This window comes from Pseudorasbora parva, chromosome 7, assembly GCF_024679245.1.
Source record: "Pseudorasbora parva isolate DD20220531a chromosome 7, ASM2467924v1, whole genome shotgun sequence".
Taxonomy (NCBI): domain Eukaryota; kingdom Metazoa; phylum Chordata; class Actinopteri; order Cypriniformes; family Gobionidae; genus Pseudorasbora; species Pseudorasbora parva.
In genome coordinates, this window is record NC_090178.1 from 50,148,864 (window position 1) to 50,171,390 (window position 22,527).

Genomic DNA, 22,527 nt, shown 5'->3' on the forward strand with positions numbered 1-22,527 from the left:
CAGCGCCCTGCTAGAGCCCCACAGACCCCGTCTGTACTGGGCGGGGAAATTCCTGTAGGGAGAGTCACGCTGCTGTTCTGCAAGACCCACTTAGCAGACTATTGGATAACGCTGCGGAATCATGCCCAGAGGGAGTTACCATGTGGAGAATACACGTATGGATTGGCCGTGGGCATGTACAACATATGGAAGTCCCAGGGGTGGCCCCGGCCATTGTAGGCAGTTGAGCAACTCGATACTGAAGCACTGAGTCAGGAAAGACACAGGCTCGCGGTAGGGAGCCGTACCGGGGAGGAACACACATATGGGATCGCTGTGGGGTTCACAAAATATGGAACCCAGCCTAACACAAGTTCCACCAAAGCATACAAGTGTTAGACCTGGCGTCAGACGCTCCACCACGTCTGACTGCCGTGGGTTGCGGAGGACACGACAGGGTTCGCTATTCTGGGGAACTCGACTGGAGCATATAAACGCACATATCCATTCCATGAGGAAGGGAATGGCTCAGCAAGCCGACACTTAAAACAGGCGTTGTAGGGGAACTCCTGCCCATAGCAATGAAGAGTCCGACCACGGACTGAAGGTTTGGCGGCACCTTGAAAAAAATGTGGTGTCACACCCGCGCGCTGCTCTTTTAGAAGAAAGCTTTTTTTAAATCACCTAGGAATGACTACGGCAAAACACAGGAGAGTAGTGCAGCCTGTGTATGCACTCACCATTGGGAACGCGCTCACCAAAACAACAATGAGTGTTAAAACAGCAGTTTATCACTGTATCAGTGAGATCGTGCCATCTCTCCCAGCACTCAAAGAAGCCTCTTCTCTTGTTCCCTCTCTTTCTCTCTCTGCTGAAGCAGGAGTAGTCTTCTTCATCGACACCGTGTTTAACTCTGAAGTAAATGACAACAGTGGGTTGCAATCACTTCTGCTTTATACCCACACTGTGTGTGCAAATCTCACACCGCAAGTCATTGGCCCGTTCTCTATACCTCGAAGGTGATAGGGGCTCCTAGAAGTGACTTGTCGAATGTGACCTACTGAAAGGGAACATATTTAGGTTAAAGTTTATAGTTATTTTGTGTAACTGACAGTGAATTTTCTTGTGTATTCAGCACATCACAATTAAGCAGAGAGGGCAAGAGCCTCGGCCTCGACGCTGCCATGCAGATGCTTCTTTATTCACTTGCCCCTTCTGCTCTTCTGACGTCTGTAAGCCCAGACAGTACCATCAGATAATGACCCATATAGCTGGGCATAAACTGAGGGCGGTGGAATATGGAGGTGAGCGCACAGTTTCTTTGGGAACACTTTATAATAATGCTGTAATAGAAACTAATGTAGTTAACACGTTATGAACTGAAAATACTTTTATAGCATTTATAACTCTTGGTTAATGTTGTGCTAATACAAATGTGCTCTGTTTTAGATCATGTTATTTACAGCTGTAACATCGGCTGTGGCAAAAGGGCCAGACATTTTCACTGCTGCCAGTGTCCCAAGACTTACATCAATAAAGCTACTCTAAAAAAGCATCTTTGCAACAGTCATCCCATAGCTTGCACTTTAAAACCACAAACCGTAAGTGACCCACAACAAGAACCTCCTTCTAAACAACCAACATCTCAACCACAAGAAGATCCTCCTTCCCAACAAACAACATCTCAACCACAACAAGAACCTCCTTCCCAACAACCAACATCTCAACCATTTCAATTAACAGCTCCTCCAGCGATTAATAGAAGGCAGATTTCTGCTCAGTGCCATCATAGGGTGAGTTTGAATTGTAAAAATTAGAAACTCATTGAGAAGATGCATCATGAAGCTATGCAATGTGCCATTGACAAGCAGTTTGTTGTAAAAGAATAGGATTTACAGTGATGTGCAAAAGTATGTTACATTTTGCCAACAGGAAATATCATTTCAGTCCTCCAAACTTTCCTTTTGACATTAATTGTTATAATCCAGTGAGATTTTGAGTTATGTCTGACAACATATTTTATGGTCCACACAGAGATCTGATCTCACAGTCATTGAGTGAACCGAGATGCAAGTCCTGATTTTGTATATAAGTGTGTTTGGATACAAAATAATTATTAATATATCATAGAGTTGTTTTTTGGTGGTGTTAAATTAAACTAGATCTACTAGATCTGCGTTGTTGTCACATTTGCGTTGAATTGTGGTATATGGAGCTGCCTGAAGTGTACATATGAAGTAGACTCGCTCCCTCTGTCAAAATTGAAGGGGGTCTGTCCATATAAAGTTTACGAAGTGGAACACACTTCAAAATTTCGGCTTGGATTACCCGAGGGGAAGTTTGCGAGTGCGTATCTAAAAGTGGAGTGGAACGCAACCCTGTGCTATAACATCAGCCCCTAGGGAACCCAAATGGATGAGGGGAAGGTAGAAGCCTTTGTTTCCTGGCCCACTCAAACCATCATTAAGAAACTTTTGTCAAATACTAGTGCAGGTTTCATGGACATTCGAGGCCTCCCACACCTTCCAGCGACTCAAGCAAGCCTTTACATCTGCTCTGCTCGCTTCTTATCCATTCTGACCCTTAACAAGCCTTTTGTGGTTGAAGTAGACTCTTCCACTAGTGGCATGGGAGCAGTCCTCTCTTAGCAGCAGGGGATATCTTCCAGGCTCCATCCATTTGCCTTTTTCTCCTGAAAGCTTTCCCTGGCAGAGTATGTCAACCGAGAACTACTAGTCACCAAGCTCATGATGGAAGAGTAGCAGCATTGGCTGAATGCATTATTAACTAATCATCGGAATCTGGAGTATCTTAGTGAAGCTTGTCGACTGAATCCACAGCAAGCTCATTGCGGCGGCCTCTTATTTAATCTTGTATCATCCAGGGGCCATTAGTATCACCTTGTCTCGTCTCAATTCCCTCAACTAACCTCAGAAGGAACCAGAGCCTGTAAAAGTGGAGTTATATTAAAAAAGTCCTGGCTAATCCAAGCTTTAAAAGGGCAGGGATTGTTGTTCTGTTTTTTAAGTCCATAAAAATGCATCTGTCCATCAAATAACATGCTTCACATTGCTCCGGGAGGTTAATAAAGGCCTTCTGAAGCGAATCGTTGCATTTGTGTAAGAAAAATATCCAAATTTAAAACTTTCTGGATTAATGTTCTGGCCAATCGGCTTCCGTGGAAAAGTGTTGATTGTGCCTTTCACTAACAAAGGCCTTTTTTAACCTCCCGAAGCCATGTGATGCACGTTATTTGATGGACAGATGCATTTTTATGGACTTCAAAAACAGAACAACAATCCCTCCCATTTTACAGCTTGGATTAGCCATATAACTCAACTTTTATTCCAAGGATGATTTAAGGGTGAGTAAATCATGGGCTAATTTTCAATTTTGGGAGAACTTTCTCTTTAACATCCGGGAAGCTCCTTCCTCTACCCATCCCTCGTCGTCCTTGGCCACGCCTGGGAGTCAACTTGATCACAGATCTTCAACTTTCAGACGGATACACCTGATAGTGTTCTAGTCACTGTCAACAGGTTTTCCAAGGCCTGATAATTGGTTTCCCTCAAGCTCTTGCCCACCACTATGGAGATGGCCAAACTTCTGTTTATCCACGTTTTACAATCACGGAATCCCTGAGGATATTGTGTCAGAGAGGTCCCCAGTTCACTTGCTATGTATGGAAAGACTTCTTTAAACTCCTGAGCATGACGGTCAGTTTCTTGTCAGGGTTTCCAACCTAGAACAACAGACAGAACTTAAGATACAGGAGATCGGCAACTAACTTCGGCCATCTCCACCAAAACCAATGGAGTCTATTCCTGTCCTTGGCCAAGTATGCACAGAACTCTCCATCAGCATTCAACAAAATTCACTTTCTTTTGGTGTGTGCTTGGCTATCAAAAACCCTGTTCCCTTGGCCCCTTGTCACTATCAAATGTCCTATCTATGGATCATTATTTCAGAGAGAGCGGGAGGGTCTGCAATGGGCTGTGCAATGCCAAAAGAGTCACAATGATGCCTAAAGATCCATTTCCCCCAACTACTACCCCAGCCAGAATCCTGACAAATCCCCTTGCTGCTCATCCTGGATGACAGGCTTGCCTACAAAGCCAGAGACCTCCTGGACTCCTTCGTTGTTTGAAGTACCAGGTGGACTGGGAAGGATATGGCCCCGAAGAAAGATCTTGGGTATCTCGGGATGACATCCTGGACCCAAACCTACTTTCTACCTTCCACTAGAACCATCCTTCTCATCCAGCTCCTTGAGGATTCATCCACGGCATCAGGAGCTACAGCTGATCCCCTGCACCTGCAAATCATTACCACCCTCATCAGATCTACTTCAAAAGCTACCCTCATTGGGAACATTTACATGCACACCATAAACTGGTAACTCGCCAATATCAGCTTATTGAAATAATCAGTTTTCCCCTTTACATGCAAACCAGTAAACTGACAACGCAAGTAAACCCCAATTACATGACTTTATTAATAAACCGGGTTATTTCCTTGTAGTGACGATAATAATGTCCGTATATCTGACTCGGAGTACTCCTAATGTTAGTCAGTTGTGATGTTAATAAAGCGAGTCAGCGGGAGATTTACGGCTCATATTATCCCTCATCAGTTCCAGATGCAGCGTTCTGACTGAACCTCTTCTACTTCTGCTGACTGAGATGAGAACACATCTTTATAATCTTCTGGCTCTTAAAGGAGTCTATGTTTTTGATATATGTCCTTAAATGCGTAAATGTATTTCATAAGAGGCAAAATAAGAGACAAAAAACAGTGTCGACCGGTTTATGCTTACGCCGTTTATGACCTTCCTCCGGTAAAAGAACAACCTGGAAGCTCAGACTGCTTGCCCTCTCTTCAGATTTGGAAAGTTTATTCTCCTTCAGTCTTTTACCTGAGGATTGTCTGACTTGTTCTCCAGTCTCCAGCGATCTCTTTCATCACCTTATATTCCCTGGTTTGTCTGTTTTACCTTCTATTCAACTCCCTGGCACTCCAATAACAACCATGTGAAAAAGAAAGTACACTCTCTTTGGATAAGAGTGGATTCTATGGTTTTATGTATCAGGACATAATGGAAAAAATCATCTGGTCCTTACCTCAAGTAACTCCCATTCTTTTTGCTATATCTTGCCAAAACTCTTTGAGTTAAGACTTGTATACTTTCCATAACTCTGCCGTTTCATAAATACTACAAAGCTGCATACTTGCTTGTTGGCATTTCTCCTCAGTGCTGTTCATTTTCATCTTACGAAATAATGTTTTAGGTTCACTAACATCCTCCTGTCGGAGTTTTCATGATACTGTTGAGAGGAACTGACTTTTTTTTCTTCTTATGTATTCAGCACATCACAATTAAGCCGAGAGGGCAAGAGCCTCGGCCTCAATGCTGCCAAGCAGATGCTTCTTTATTCACTTGCCCCTTCTGCTCTCCTGACGTCTGTAAACCCAGAAAATACAAACAAATAATGGCCCATATAGCTGGGCATAAACTGAGGGCGGTGGAATATGGAGGTGAGTGAGCATATATTGTGTTTGTGTAATACTTTATATTAAGGTTTGTAATAGTTAATGTAGTACACATATGTTGTGAACGTATCAGTGAAAATTCTGCGTTTATTAATCTTAGTTAATGTTAAAGTGATAGTTCACCCAAAAATGAGCCTGTGATGTTTATTTGCTGACCCCCAGGTTATCCAACATGTAGGTGTGTTTGTTTCTTCAGGAGAACACAAATGAAGATTTTTAACTCAACCGTTGCTGTGTGCCGGTCATAATGATGTGAATGGGTAACAATTCTATGAGAGTTAAAAAAAAAACATGCTTAGACAACATGTACAAAAACCCTGCTGCTCCTGACGACACATTGATGTCTTAAGAAACGATCGGTTTCTGTGAGAAACACAACAGTATTTATGTTAAGTATAAGGTCAAACTGGCGCGATCATTATATATATATATATATACAGTACAGGCCAAAAATGTGGACACATTACTATTTGTAATGTTTTTGAAAGAAGTTTCTTCTGCTCATCAAGACTGCATTTATTTGATCAAAAATAAAGAAAAAAATGTGTATTGTGATATATTATTACATTTAATGTATGTTCAGGATGGTTCCTCCAGTCTTCAGTGATCATGATCCTTCAGAAATCATTCTCAGATGAGGATTCATTACGAGTGTTGGACACAGTTCTGCTCACTAATATATCTGAGGAATAAAAACTATCTCTAACTAGTGTTGTCAAAAGTACCGACCGCGATACCAAATCGGTACTGAAATGTAAAAAATGTGACGCTTCGAGCGCTGTTGAGCTATAATCGTAAACACCTCTGACTGATTTGTTTGGTTTTTGAATGTCAGAAATGTATATTTGTGAATGTTGAGATGTTATATTGGTTTCACTGGTAAAAATAAATAATTGAAATGGGTATAAATTTGTTTTTTGTTAAGTTGCCTAATAATTATGCACAGTAACAGTCACCTGCACACACAGATATCCCCCTAAAATAGCTAAAACTAAAAAATCTAAAACTTCCAAAAATATTCAGCTTTGATATTAATGAGTTTTTTGTGTTCATTGAGAACATGGTTGTTGTTCAATAATAAAATTAATCCTCAAAAATACAACTTGCCTAATAATTCTGCACTCCCTGTATATATATATATTAAATCCTCATTAGTTTCAGCGCGGATCGGCCGAATGAGGCATCTATAGATATGTATGTATATCTATGATTGCGCCAGTTTGACCTGATCAGACAGAAGTAATAGCGGATGGGAACACTAGATGAGATTCGTCTGATATGAGGTAAAAAATAACATAAATACTGTTGTGTTTCTCACAGAAACTGATCGTTTCGTGTCTTAAGACATCAGTGTGTCGTCATGAGCAGCAGGGTTTGTGTGTGTGTTGTCTAAGCATGTTTTTTTTGCTCTTGTAGAATTGTTCCCCATTCACATCATTATGGCTCTCACACAGCAACGGTAGAGTTAAAAATCTTCATTTGTGTTCTCCTGAAGAAACAAACACACCGACATGTTGGATGCCCTGGGGGTCAGCAGATAAACATCACAGGCTCAATTTTGGGTGAACTATCACTTTAATGCCGGCAGTTTTTTTTTATGTTTGAAAAACTTGGGGGTGACCAAACAAGTTTTAGAACAACTGTTTTATGTTAACTTTGGTTGAACTATTATGAGCTAAGGAAGCATGAGCAGTTGTTTTCAAAACTTAACTTTAATCAAGATTAAAAAATTATGTAAAATAATTGAATGTTAACTTTTCCATTGTTTTCCAGAGTTACTTTTTACCTTTTGTAAGAGCATTTTTTCTGACATGCCATTATTTAATTCTGCTCAAAGGTGGTACACATGTAATTACTATAATGACTTTTAATAGAATGCATTAAAAAAAAAAAGTGGGAAAACAACACGTCGTACTCTGACAACACAGACAGGAACTCCTCTGAATGGCCATTGCATTCATAAGCTCAACAGACACGTGTGTGTGTGTGTGATTGATTACAATGCTGCAAAAACAACACACAACAGTAACTCTAATACAACATGAGCAGATCTAAATGTAATGCTGCCAACAACACTTCTCATTTCACTTTAATTGCAGCAGCTGTGATAGATTTTAATTGTGCAGGGGCATTTTTTGCCCCCTTATTTTGAATTTGGGGGCATATTTGCCACAAGCTACCGGTAATTTCTCACCTTGCTTCATTGTTAGTTTGTTCTGCAATGAATTTTCTGATGTTAAAAACTTGCTCTTCTTACTTCTAGTCTTAATATCTTACCATTCTTAAATCAAGATGCATTTACTAGATAAACGACATAAGAAATGTTTCCGTGCTTTCTTAAAAATCAAATCTAAATGAAGTGAGTTTTTGCTTAAAACAGGCAAAATGATCTGCCAATGGGGTGAGAAAAATTGAAATGATTGACATCTTGTTTCTTGTTTCCGTCCCAATCAGAAATAAGATTATTTTTCTCACCCCATTGGCAGATCATTTTGCCTGTTTTAAGCAAAAACTCACTTCATTTAGATATTTTTTCCCAAAAAACAAGAAAAAATATCTAATTTCATTTTACTTATCTAGTAAATGCATTTTGATTTAAAAATGTGTGATATTTGGACTGGAAACAAGAATTTTTTCATTTTTTGACATTTTTTTGCAGTGCCTATTCTAAAGTGATACCAATGTATCAGGTAAGGTCATATTTTGGGAAATGTCTACTAACACTGTTGTTGTTTTTTACCCTGTTGTAGATTATGTAATATACAGCTGTAACAGCTGTGGTGAAAAGGCCAGACATTTTCACTGCTGCCAGTGTCCACAGACCTACTTCAATCAAGGTGCCCTAAGAAGGCATCTTTACAGCACTCATCCTATAGCTACTGGCACTGCGGAAACAGAACCAAAACCTGTTGATTGTCTACTACAAGAACCTCCTTTACTGCAACCAGCACCGCATCCAGTGGAGTTAGCAGCTCAGCCAGTGATTGCTCAAAGAAAGCAAATCTCTGTGCAGTGTCCTCACTGCAGGGTCAGTCTCAATTCCAAAAACTTAAAGATCCACATTAAGCGGAAACATCATGAAGCCATGCATCCCATAGCCTCAACTTGGGATACATCCCACAAGGTTATCTGTGTTGAAATGGCACCAAGAAGTGAACTTTTGGTTACACAGTGTGTGTCTCTAAGCTCAGTAGACTTCACCTGTGCTGCTGCTCCTAGTGAAGTCTTATCAGAGGACATGTTGACTGAGATGGAGTAAAAATCATTTGGCGGGGAAAAGAACAATGCTTTAAAGAGCAAAAACAGACTTAAAGGACAACATAGTCCATTGGGTCACATTGGGTGTTTAGAGATAAAACTCTTTACATTCGATTTCATGAAAACGCATCCCAGAGAACGATCTACTCACTGACCATCTGTTCATTACCCCTAGGGGCATTTCTCACCGGAGTTGTCCTTTAACATGAAGGTGTCACATAACCTTGATACCATTGGCGGCCCCAACTACTTGTATTATACATCAAACGTCACACATTATGTTCTTGGTGAATTGGCACTGCCAAAAAAAGTAGAACATCCTGCCTGTTTGCAAAGGTGAGTCTCTTTATTTCTTAAAGGGACAGTTCACCCTGAAATGAAATTTTATGGTTAGTTCAGCCAGAAATGAATCTTCTGTCATTAACTCGTCTCCCTAATGTCGCTCCACACCCGTAAGACCTCTGTTCATCTTCACACACAGTTTAAGATATTTTATATTTAGTCCGAGAGCGTATGCAAGTGTATGCACACTATACTGTCCATGTCCAGAAAGGGAATAAAAACATCATCACAGTAGTCCATATGAGACATCAGTGGGTTAATTAGAGTCTCTTGAAGCATCCAAAATACATTTGGGTCCAAAAATAACAAAAACTACGACTTTATTCAGCATTGGCTTCTCTTCCGCGTTTGTGTTCAATCCTCAAATAAAGATTCAAATGGTTATGAATCAGTGAATCGATCAATGATTCGGATCGCCAATGTCACATGATTTCAGCAGTTTGGATCGCGTGTCAAATTGCCAAATAGACTGTGCATAGACTGCATACGCTCTCGGACTAAATATAAAATATCTTAAACTGTGTGTGAAGATGAACGGAGGTCTTACGGGTGTGGAGCGACATTAGGGAGAGGAGTTAATGACAGACATTTCAGTTTTGGGTGAACTAACCCTTTAAAGCCTTGTTTTACTCACCCTGCTGTTCATTTAATGCCCTATCTCCTTCTATTCCTTACGGACCTCAAAAGCAGTAATTTTGCGTGCTTGGTCCTATAATGGCAGTGGATAGCGACCATGGTAAAACATGACAAAAATTATACAAAAGTATTTCTCAGTGATACAGTGAGATGCGTGCCATATATTTGGGAAGTGTCCAGGAGACATACTGTAAGGTTCTGGGAGAAATAAACTATTATTCAGTCCAAACACTGAGGCTCAGTACATCCAAGATAAACACACACGCAACATTTTGAGAAATCAGGCTCAAAAGGAAAACAAACGCCACTCTCGTCTTTTCTATAAAGGTAATAATACAATACTAATAATAAAACCTAATAATAATAAAAGACTAACGGCTGAGCTCAGTGTTTGGACTGAATAATAGTTTATTTCTCCCAGAACCTTACAGTATGCCTCGCTATCCACTGCCATTATAGGACGAAGCGCGTAAAATGACTGCTTTTGAGGTCCGAAAGGGATAGAAGGACATAGGGCATTAAATCAGCAGCAGGGGGAGTAAAAGATGGCTTTAATTATATTTCAGGGTGCACTGCCCCTTTAAATGAAGAATTGGCTCTTGGAAACTAGCCAGAAGCAGAGGAAGGGGTTGAGCCCGCACAACACTAAAGCCAACAGTAGTCGTTCCAAAAATATGAGACATCAACCCAAAAGAGAAGCTGATTCTGACCCACAACAAACTGGCACTGCAGTAACCGATGGTTCTGGAGATATCAGTGGCCCCTGATGCTCATTGTGTGCAATATGTTAGAGTTGTTCTGTCCTCAGTTTCCTCATGTCTCAAGCATCCCATTAAAACGACTCGTGACCGGGAAAACATGAACAGCTGCAGGCATAGGCCGGTTTTGAATAAAATAAATCCAAAATGTTGAACTGGAATGTCAATGGTTTATCAATGATTGATGAATTGCTGTTACTTTAAAACCCCTTACAGGTGGGACGCTTGGTGCTCTTTGTTCCACGGCCTTTTTTCCGTATCCTATATTTTAGTAATCCTCATAAATTAGGTATCATTCAAAAGCGTACAAACTCAAAATCCATCCTGTGAAAACCGTTTTGAAATCAGACTGTTACCGAGGAAACGGTACTCGGATTTCTTCTAGCAGGCTCCTCCCTTAGTGGGCGGAGTCATGTTTCATGTTACAACATTTATTTTAACTACTTTAGAATAAAAATCTTTTCTAATCTTGACAAAACCTCTTCCTATATCATAGGAAAGGCCGGTCTCTCAAGGTTCCATACTTGGTGACTGGTTTGCAGTGTTGGGAAAGTGACTTTGAAAAGTAAAACATTACGATGTTGTGTTACTTTGTAAGAAAAGTAAAGGGGTGCGTTACTCTTTTCACCTGGGTTGGGCTAGTTTGTCTGGGGGTTTTTTTACGTGTCAAAAAATGTCTTTTTGAGCAAATGTAAAGACCCTTTTACACCAGAGGTAGACAATAAGCCTTGGGTAACACATATGTTGCATATGGCTTAACTGAATCATAAAAGGTCAGCAGCAAGTACATTATGCATTAAATCTCCCTTTAATAAACAAAAATATTCGATTTATTTAACGTGTGTGTGTGTGTGTGACAGACATATGAGGACCCAAATGTGTATCTTAGCTATCCAAATCCAGTGTTCTGTATTCTCCGTACGTGAGTATTTGTTGTAGCTGGCTATAAAAAAAAAAAAAAAAAAAAAAACAGTTGTGTACTGTGCTAATTAATTGAGATTTCTTACAGCTCTTACAGGTTGTTGGCTTTGTTTGTTTCGTTGCTTCTATTGCTCTCCCCTTTTTTGTAAGTCGCTTTGGATAAAAGTGTCTGCTAAATGATTAAATGTAAAATGTAAATGTATAATGCCATGGGTATGACACAGGTATTACAGGAGAGGGTGAAATATGAGGACATTTAAAAAGGCTTATAAATCTGTGTGTGTGTGTGTGTGTGTGTGTGTGTGTGTGTGTGTGTGTGTGTGTGTGTGTGTGTGTGTGTGTGTGTGTGTGTGTGTGTGTGTGTGTGTGTGTGTGTGTGTGTGTGTGTGTGTGTGTGTGTGTGTGTGTGTGTGTGTGTAACACTACTGAACTAGAGGCTTGTAAAACAATCAATACACTTAACGCTCAGTTCAGTATTGCAACAATTTATCAATTTACCATTTTTATGTACCGTGTCATATTTTCTTGCCATAATTTACATAACATGAAGTAGATTTTTGGCTTTAGCTCTGTTTGGGCTAACTCGTTCTGCATCCCGATGATCCTGGATCCTCACATGATACACCTGAGCTGTGACTAATACTTTCAAAGAAAAACTTGCTTATTTCTGAAAAAGTATACAAGCTTTATACTGGTCATATATAATATCTTACTGTGTCACATGATATGCACAGTTAACACACACACACACACACACACATCAGTGCACTGCAGACACTGCTCTTCTTCCTCAGTCATGTTGTCTTGTTTCCAGTCTAAATATCTGACAATTCTTAACTCAAGATGCATTTACTAGATTAGTAAAACCACATGAGATATTTGTTCTCGTTTTGTTGAAAATAAAATCTAAATGAAGAGAGTTTTTGCTTAAAACAGGCAAAATGATCTGCCAATGGGGTGAGAAAAATAATCTTATTTCTGATTGAAATCTTGTTTCTTGTTTCCGTCCCAAACAGAAATAAGATTATTTTTCTCACCCCACTGGCAGATCATTTTGCCTGTTTTAAGCAAAAACTCACTTCATTATATTATTTTCTTATCTTATCAAGTAAATTAATCCTAATTTAAGATTTGTTAGATATTTAGATTGGAAACAAGAAAAAAAAAAAACTAAATACACTCTAAAAAATGCTGGGTTAAAAACAACCCAAGTTGGGTTGAAAATGGACAAACCCAGAAATTGGGTTGTTTGCATGAGTCCATTTACTAGACTGTAAAAAAATTTGGTTGATTTTTGTTGGTTTAACTTAAAAAAGTAAGTAACCTGGTTGCCTTAAAATTTTGAGTTTATTGAAATTAAAAATATGAGTTGATACAATGAAGGAAATTTGTTTAATAAATAGAAACTCAAAATATGATTGTATCTGAACCACACGTGATAAATCATGAAAATAGCACAATTTGGCTGCGTCATCACAAATAAAACACACAATTACCCAATATGCTTACACAATCTTATTATAATATTTTAATAAAGGTTGTCGAATCTAAAAAAAAATTCATTGTATAAACTCAATTTTAATTTCAATGAACTCAAAATTTTAAGGCAACCAGGGAACTTTTTTTATAAATAATTTTTTAAAGTGTAGGGATCAAACAACCCAATTTCTGGGTTTGTCCATTTCCAACCCAACTTGGGTTGTTTTTAACCCAGCATTTTTTAAAGTGTAAGAAGAGCATTTTTGCAGTGTGAACACTCGGCTGGACGAATACAGTACACTTCTCTTTATAGCTAGAACAGTCACACAGAGTCCCCGACTTACAAAATAAACAACAAATACATAAATAGTTTCCCTTTCAGTCAAAGCAATGGAGAGTTAAATACTGGCTGACCCAATAAATGGATAATACTAGTGTTCATGTACTCCACACCGCTCTGGTTTCAGCTGGAAGCGTGAGGCCTGAGTGTGTGTTCCAGAGGTCGTAAGGCACTTCGGTGGAGAGACCCGAAAGCAGGGCCGTCTGTGAGTGTCTCGGCCCAGTTTGGCCTCAGTGTTTGGGCCTCGAGCGGCTCTTGTGTGGGTCATCGGCCGGGGCAGGATGTGGGTTTAATGCAGTGGCCCTCAGACATGACCAGGCTGGCGGGGCAATGGCATCCGGCCACGCAGGGCCTGCTACAGGGGCCCACCTCGTTCCAGTTTTGGCAGGTTTTAGTGCAGCCGGGTCCACATGTGTCATAAACGGCTCCATGTTTGCAGTGCGTGCCTGTGGCGGAAAAAGAGACAACACTCGTCACTAGGGGTGTAACGATTCGTTTTAACAACGATTCGATTCGTATCACGATTTGAGGTTGTCGATTCGATTCAGGGACGATATTGGTTCATTTAGAACGATACGATCCGAAACGATTCAGTGACTTGAAATCGATTCGGTAACTTTTAATCAGTGTGACTGCAATAAATACGTGCAGGTGAAGTTTCCTCGATTCCTGTTGTTTCTTTTAAGGGAATCAGATATCAATTAATTATGGATATAAACAAACAAGTAAACAATTAATGGCACATGTGTTCACATTTTATTTGAATAAAGTGCAACCAACAGTTTAGGCTGAATTAACAGGAAGTTAACCTCTTCTGCTGTCATTCTCAATAAAAGTACAGTAAGTGACCCCAGCACACTACTACTGCTCCTTCTGCTTGTTTATCAACATTAAAATATTACAATATTAATATCACAAATAAAGTGCGACTAACATCTCTTCAGGGTGACTGAGCAGCGGCTGAACCTGCTGCTACTACAAACAGCGAGAGACTTCTTTAGAACATCTCCATCTTTACTAAAGCCAAAGTGTTTTCTCACACTGGACCGCAATGCTGGCCTGATCATTTCCCGCTCGTCGGCTTCTCCTCTGTCATCCGCCATCTTAGGTTTAGTTTTCTCTGCGCGGCTGCTGGCGCGTGCGGCTGACGTCACATATAGGCCGACTGAGTAACGTTTAACGCCTTTATCATTAAAAGTGCTGAGAGAAAACATCCAGATAAAGTCTGACGTGCTTAAATCAAATGTGTTACATTAAGAAACATTTACTACACAAGTAAAAGTAATTGTCTTGTTTTGGGGAAAATAACTCAAAATGAAGAGAGTTTTTGCTTAAAATAAGATAAATAATCTGCCAATGGGGTGAGAAAAATAATCTTGTTTTCTGTTTGAATTAAGATTATTTTTCTCACCCCATTGGCAGATTATTTATCTTATTTTAAGCAAAAACTCTCTTCATTTTGAGTTATTTCCCCAAAATAAGACAATTACGTTTACTTGTCTAGTAAATGTTTCTGAATGTAAGAATTTTTAGATATTTTGACTAGAAACAAGACAAAAATACTGAGTAAGAAGAGCATTTTTTGCAGTGTACTTTCCATAGTCTGTGCACTCTCAGAAAAAAAGGTTCAGCGCTGTCACTGGGGCGGTACCTAAGGTACAAAAGGGAAAAGGTACGTCTTTGTACCTTACTCACCCGTAAATGGTACATATTAGTACTTTAACAGTGCATATTAGTATCTTAAAGGTACATAGTAGTACCTTTTCGGTTTTGTACCTTAGGTGTACCACCCCAAAGTACCTTTTTTCTGACAGTGGGACAATTTGAGGAGCAGAGACAGCGGCGCATCTGACGAGACTAACACACACTTCAGGAACCAACCGATCCGGAGCAGATGTTTCCAGTTCAGTCACAAAGCAAACATTTCAGTGCCACAGACGAACTGATGGCAACACGTTCACTTTCCATAATTACGGACACAATCACCGATGTATAAAAGGCTGTTATTGCTGTCTGTAAACTCAGCTGCAGGTGCACCGCTTTAACTAGACCGACAGCTGTAATCTCATGAGAAACGCCACACCTGGCAGAGGTTATTGTCACAGACTGTAAAAAAGGTTAAAGCGGTGGTTCTGTGTTTTTCTCTAGGCTTGGCTGTGTTTATGGGGTGCAGTATAACACATTTTAATACTTCTTTCGTTCTTTTTTGTCGCTGTATTTTTCTTCTATCCTCCCTTTATTCCACACCGCTGTCTGTGCTTTGAACGGCTCGTTTGCTTCCTGCTTCTATGAAGCCCCTCCCTCTGAAAAACGCAATGGTCTTAGATTGGTCAGATGGCCAAATGTAGTTTCCTGTATTTTTATTGGCTGAAGCACAGGTTAAGGCCACGCCCCTTCCCATTACGGGCAGAAGTCACATCTGCGGAGACTAGCGAGGGTTTATGATGTCACCAACCCAGGAAGAAGCTCATTGTAGTCCAAACCGGCCATTTTTGTAGGCAATAAACTGCCGTAACTTTAAAAGACAATATCTCCGTTTGCATTGAACTTTCAGCGCTGTAACTTTGCAGATACTGTTAATGCTCAAGCAGCGACATTACACACTAACTAAAGTTAAACAAGTCAAATCACAGCAAACACCCCTTTAATGTTGATTGAATAGCTTGTGACATCAACTGGACATTTCGTCACCTTTGTTTCCTTGTATGTGATTGGTTGAAGTAGTTTCTGTCGCCGCTAGAGCAAAAAAAAAAGTAGTTTTTTCGCCGCAGCACATTCTCGTTCGGTGTGGAAGCGCTCATTACACACACAGCTGATCAAAACCATAGCGCAAATTATTCGCACGTCAAAATCGCCTCCAGTGTGAAAGGGCCTTAAATCAGCATATTAGAATGATTTATGAAGGGTCGTGAATTTAATCAATCAACTTTATTTATATCGTGCTTTTACAACGACGATTGTTTCAAAGCAGCTTCACAGTGTTAAAAGACACCAAACCATGAATTTTTTGTGTGTGTGTAGCTTCTGTGGATAAATGTGACTTACTGACGCAGGCTGGCTCCGGTCTCCAGTGCACGCGGACGTCATCTCTCTCACACGCTCGACTGTAGGCGATGAACGACTCACAGTAACAGTTCTTATGCACCGGACACTCACACATATCTGTGACACACGACCTGAAGAGAGACGGAGACAGTGGTTACTCTCAACGACTTCCTCAGAATTACTGCTTAAAGGGTTAGTTCAGCCAGAAATAAACTTCTGTCATTAACTCGTCTCCCTAATGTCGCTCCACACCCGTAAGACCTCCGCTCATCTTCACACACAGTTTAAGATATTTTATATTTAGTCCGAGAGCGTATGCAAGTGTATGCACACTATACTGTCCATGTCCAGAAAGGGAATAAAAACATCATCACAGTAGTCCATATGAGGCATCAGTGGGTTAATTAGAGTCTCTTGAAGCATCCAAAATACATTTGGGTCCAAAAATAACAAAAACTACGACTTTATTCAGCATTGGCTTCTCTTCTGGGTTTGTGTTCAATCCTCAAATAAAGATTCAAACGGTTATGAATCAGTGAATCGATTCATGATTCGGATCGTGTCTCAAACTGCTGAAATCACGAGACATTGGCGATCCGAATCATGAATCAATTCGCTGATTCATTACCGTTTGAATCTTTATTTGAGGATTGAACACATTGAACACCCCTTCTTGCCACAACTCTTCTTCTCCGTTTTTAGTGTATTTCTGTGGCAGAATTGCAGCGCCACACACTGGCCTGGCATGCAAACTACATCGTTTTTAGTCGTTTCGGTAATCTCGTATTCAAGATATTTCTTGAAACGAGGGGAAAAAAAGATCGGATTGGGAAAGCTCTGGCTTCATGTGGACGGGGCCTAATAGTTCACTTGAAGGATTATAGTTCTCCCTTTTAATCCGCTTAGAAAAGCTCCACGTTTTATTTTACCATACTTGATCGTTCAGCTATTGGTGTAACTGTATTTAAATAGAGGAACACGTGGAGGAGTTTGGTGGCTTCTAACTTGATCTCTGTTTGGTACCATAGTGAATGAACTGGGCTTAGTGGGCTAAGCTAAATGCTATCAGATCATCACCGCACGTCAGAGAGATTAAGAGCACACACTGAGACGAGAGAGGTGTGTGTGAATTCGGCTTAGTTAAGGGAATAACAGAGTTTAATATGAAAAAGCGGTGAAGTAACCCTTTAAATGTACTTAAAATGTCCTAGACCTTTTAAATGTTCTTCCATGTTTCTCCCTCGTTTTGGCAGTTTGTTATTATATAGGGTTCGATTTTTTAAATGCTTAGGGTGCCCTTTTTTTCGCTCCGTGGTCATATTTTAATGCATCTGTAATGAGTTTGTTGCAGGCCTGTTTTATTGGTTGTCTCCCCACAGCATTATTTTGTGGGGTTTTGCAAACTCTACTGTTGAATTTTTCTACAACATTCACTTGTGACAGTAAAATAGTGCATTTCAATCTACAGCAGTATTTCCTCTCTCAATCAGGAGAACATTTTGTTAACACCTGGTCATGCATAGCAAAAAAAAAAAAACTCATATACCACGAAACCAATATCATTTAGAAAAATAACGTGATATACATTTTTTGGTCATACCGCCCAGCACTACTTCAGACAGTTTTTCTGAACATGTCCATTAACAATTCAAAGGAAAAGAGAGGCCTCGTATTTTCTACTGTTGCTCTTTATAGTTCAGTTTCTGCGACACTAGTGGCACCTAACAGAATTATAAACACATCATATTTAGCAAACGACCCTTTTGTGCTCGCACCTCTCCTAACTCAAACATCTCAAACACAGCTCTTACAGGTGCTTGTGAAGGCATGTCTCAACAGGTTAAAGTAGACCACATTCATAACATAGCAACACAGCTAAAAGTAATCCCTTAGAGATGTGTCATGAGTAAGTAACTGAGTAACAAACACTTGCTTGTAATAAACCCATCCACTGCATCTGCACAAGTCACATTTATAGATGTGCCACAACTGTTGTAGTGCGGAACAACACAATGTCCCATATGCTTTGCTTTGTTTGTAACCTGTTTAATCTTTTGAGCATCTAAATACAGTGAATATTGGGTTGAACTTCTGTAACGAGGCAGAACGTCTTTTCCCATTTAGTACGTCAATGATGATCCCACAAGGACTAAACACCGTCTGACTTTGCCTGCTACAGTAGCCACTCCCCAAACTCTCAGTCTGCTACAGTAGCTACTCCCCAAACTCTCAGCCTGCTACAGTAGCCACTCCCCAAACTCTCAGTCTGCTACAGTAGCCACTCCCCAAACTCTCAGCCTGCTACAGTAGCCACTCCCCAAACTCTCAGCCTGCTACAGTAGCCACTCCCCAAACTCTCAGTCTGCTACAGTAGCCAATCCCCAAACTCTCAGTCTGCTACAGTAGCCACGCCCCAAACTCTCAGTCTGCTACAGTAGCCACTCCCCAAACGCGCAGTCTGCTACAGTAGCCACTCCCCAAACTCTCAGCCTGCTACAGTAGCCACTCCCCAAACTCTCAGCCTGCTACAGTAGCCACTCCCCAAACTCTCAGTCTGCTACAGTAGCCACTCCCCAAACTCTCAGTCTGCTACAGTAGCCACTCCCCAAACTCTCAGTCTGCCACAGTAGCCACTCCCCAAACTCTCAGTCTGCTACAGTAGCCACGCCCCAAACTCTCAGTCTGCTACAGTAGCCACTCCCCAAACTCTCAGTCTGCTACAGTAGCCACTCCCCAAACTCTCAGTCTGCTACAGTAGCCACTCCCCAAACTCTCAGTCTGCTACAGTAGCCACTCCCCAAACTCTCAGTCTGCTACAGTAGCCACTCCCCAAACTCTCCTCCTGCTACAGTAGCCACTCCCTAAACTCTCAGTCTGCTACAGTAGCCAGTCCCCAAACTCTCCTCCTGCTACAGTAGCCACTCCCTAAACTCTGTCTGCTACAGTAGCCACTCCCCAAACTCTCCTCCTGCTACAGTAGCCACTCCCTAAACTCTCAGTCTGCTACAGTAGCCACTCCCCAAACTCTCAGTCTGCTACAGTAGCCACTCCCCAAACTCGCAGTCTGCTACAGTAGCCACTCCCCAAACTCTCCTCCTGCTACAGTAGCCACTCCCCAAACTCTCAGTCTGCTACAGTAGCCAGTCCCCAAACTCTCAGTCTGCTACAGTAGCCACTCCCCAAACTCTCAGTCTGCTACAGTAGCCACTCCCCAAACTCGCAGTCTGCTACAGTAGCCACTCCCCAAACTCGCAGTCTGCTACAGTAGCCACGCCCCAAACTCTCAGTCTGCTACAGTAGCCACTCCCCAAACTCTCCTCCTGCTACAGTAGCCACTACCCAAACTCTCAGTCTGCTACAGTAGCCACTCCCCAAACTCTCAGTCTGCTATAAGCCACGCCCCAAACTCTCAGTCTGCTACAGTAGCCACTCCCCAAACTCTCCTCCTGCTACAGTAGCCACTCCCCAAACTCTCAGTCTGCTACAGTAGCCATTCCCCAAACTCTCAGTCTGCTATAAGCCACGCCCCAAACTCTCAGTCTGCTACAGTAGCCACTCCCCAAACTCTGTCTCCTACAATAGCCACTCCCCAAACTCTCAGTCTGCTACAGTAGCGACTCCCTAAACTCTCAGTCTGCTACAGTAGCCACACCCCAAACTCTCAGTCTGCTACAGTAGCCACTCCCCAAACTCTCAGTCTGCTACAGTAGCCACTCCCCAAACTCTCAGTCTGCTACAGTAGCCACACCCCAAACTCTCAGTCTACTACAGTAGCCACTCCCCAAACGCGCAGTCTGCTACAGTAGCCACGCCCCAAACTCTCAGTCTGCTACAGTAGCCACTCCCCAAACTCTCAGTCTGCTACAGTAGCCACTCCCTAAACTCTCAGTCTGCTACAGTAGCCACACCCCAAACTCTCAGTCTGCTACAGTAGCCACTCCCCAAACTCTCAGCCTGCTACAGTAGCCACTCCCCAAACTCTCAGCCTGCTACAGTAGCCACTCCCCAAACTCTCAGCCTGCAACAGTAGCCACTCCCCAAACTCTCAGTCTGCTACAGTAGCCACTCCCCAAACTCTCAGTCTGCTACAGTAGCCACTCCCCAAACTCTCCTCCTGCTACAGTAGCCACTCCCCAAACTCGCAGTCTGCTACAGTAGCCACGCCCCAAACTCTCAGTCTGCTACAGTAGCCACTCCCCAAACTCTCAGTCTGCTACAGTAGCCACTCCCCAAACTCTCCTCCTGCTACAGTAGCCACTCCCCAAACTCTCAGTCTGCCACAGTAGCCACGCCCCAAGCTCTCCTCCTGCTACAGTAGCCACGCCCCAAACTCTCAGTCTGCTACAGTAGCCACTCCCCAAACTCTCAGTCTGCTACAGTAGCCACTCCCTAAACTCTCAGTCTGCTACGGTAGCCACTCTCCAAACTCTCAGCCTGCTACAGTAGCCACTCCCCAAACTCTCAGTCTGCTACAGTAGCCACTCCCCAAACTCTCAGTCTGCTACAGTAGCCACTCCCCAAACTCTCAGCCTGCTACAGTAGCCAATCCCCAAACTCTCAGCCTGCTACAGTAGCCACTCCCCAAACTCTCAGTCTGCTACAGTAGCCACTCCCCAAACTCTCAGTCTGCTACAGTAGCTACTCCCCAAACTCTCAGCCTGCTACAGTAGCCACTCCCCAAACTCTCAGTCTGCTACAGTAGCCACTCCCCAAACTCTCAGTCTGCTACAGTAGCCACTCCCCAAACTCTCAGTCTGCCACAGTAGCCACTCCCCAAACTCTCAGTCTGCTACAGTAGCCACGCCCCAAACTCTCAGTCTGCTACAGTAGCCACTCCCCAAACTCTCAGTCTGCTACAGTAGCCACTCCCCAAACTCTCAGTCTGCTACAGTAGCCACTCCCCAAACTCTCAGTCTGCTACAGTAGCCACTCCCCAAACTCTCAGTCTGCTACAGTAGCCACTCCCCAAACTCTCCTCCTGCTACAGTAGCCACTCCCTAAACTCTCAGTCTGCTACAGTAGCCAGTCCCCAAACTCTCCTCCTGCTACAGTAGCCACTCCCTAAACTCTGTCTGCTACAGTAGCCACTCCCCAAACTCTCCTCCTGCTACAGTAGCCACTCCCTAAACTCTCAGTCTGCTACAGTAGCCACTCCCCAAACTCTCAGTCTGCTACAGTAGCCACTCCCCAAACTCGCAGTCTGCTACAGTAGCCACTCCCCAAACTCTCCTCCTGCTACAGTAGCCACTCCCCAAACTCTCAGTCTGCTACAGTAGCCAGTCCCCAAACTCTCAGTCTGCTACAGTAGCCACTCCCCAAACTCTCAGTCTGCTACAGTAGCCACTCCCCAAACTCGCAGTCTGCTACAGTAGCCACTCCCCAAACTCGCAGTCTGCTACAGTAGCCACGCCCCAAACTCTCAGTCTGCTACAGTAGCCACTCCCCAAACTCTCCTCCTGCTACAGTAGCCACTACCCAAACTCTCAGTCTGCTACAGTAGCCACTCCCCAAACTCTCAGTCTGCTATAAGCCACGCCCCAAACTCTCAGTCTGCTACAGTAGCCACTCCCCAAACTCTCCTCCTGCTACAGTAGCCACTCCCCAAACTCTCAGTCTGCTACAGTAGCCATTCCCCAAACTCTCAGTCTGCTATAAGCCACGCCCCAAACTCTCAGTCTGCTACAGTAGCCACTCCCCAAACTCTGTCTCCTACAATAGCCACTCCCCAAACTCTCAGTCTGCTACAGTAGCGACTCCCTAAACTCTCAGTCTGCTACAGTAGCCACACCCCAAACTCTCAGTCTGCTACAGTAGCCACTCCCCAAACTCTCAGTCTGCTACAGTAGCCACTCCCCAAACTCTCAGTCTGCTACAGTAGCCACACCCCAAACTCTCAGTCTACTACAGTAGCCACTCCCCAAACGCGCAGTCTGCTACAGTAGCCACGCCCCAAACTCTCAGTCTGCTACAGTAGCCACTCCCCAAACTCTCAGTCTGCTACAGTAGCCACTCCCTAAACTCTCAGTCTGCTACAGTAGCCACACCCCAAACTCTCAGTCTGCTACAGTAGCCACTCCCCAAACTCTCAGCCTGCTACAGTAGCCACTCCCCAAACTCTCAGCCTGCTACAGTAGCCACTCCCCAAACTCTCAGCCTGCAACAGTAGCCACTCCCCAAACTCTCAGTCTGCTACAGTAGCCACTCCCCAAACTCTCAGTC

General features: G+C 42.5%; 2 protein-coding genes across 2 annotated transcripts in view; one reads left to right on the forward strand and one right to left on the reverse strand.

Annotated features, from left to right (window-relative positions):
* The window catches only part of si:ch73-341k19.1 (uncharacterized), a 30,046-nt gene extending 18,690 nt beyond the window's left edge, over nucleotides 1–11,356 (forward strand). The window contains exons 6-10 of the mRNA XM_067449433.1: nucleotides 1,115–1,283; nucleotides 1,429–1,772; nucleotides 5,346–5,514; nucleotides 8,280–9,123; nucleotides 10,332–11,356. Coding sequence (XP_067305534.1) covers nucleotides 1,115–1,283; nucleotides 1,429–1,772; nucleotides 5,346–5,514; nucleotides 8,280–8,788 — 1,191 coding nt within the window. The 3' untranslated portion in view covers nucleotides 8,789–9,123; nucleotides 10,332–11,356. The remainder of the gene's footprint in view (nucleotides 1–1,114; nucleotides 1,284–1,428; nucleotides 1,773–5,345; nucleotides 5,515–8,279; nucleotides 9,124–10,331) is intronic.
* Nucleotides 11,357–12,556: 1,200 nt separating this feature from the next.
* Nucleotides 12,557–22,527, reverse strand: part of bmper (BMP binding endothelial regulator) — a 41,770-nt gene continuing 31,799 nt past the window's right edge. The window contains exons 13-14 of the mRNA XM_067449393.1: nucleotides 16,309–16,439; nucleotides 12,557–13,709 (exon numbers count right to left, since the gene is read on the reverse strand). Coding sequence (XP_067305494.1) covers nucleotides 13,528–13,709; nucleotides 16,309–16,439 — 313 coding nt within the window. The 3' untranslated portion in view covers nucleotides 12,557–13,527. The remainder of the gene's footprint in view (nucleotides 13,710–16,308; nucleotides 16,440–22,527) is intronic.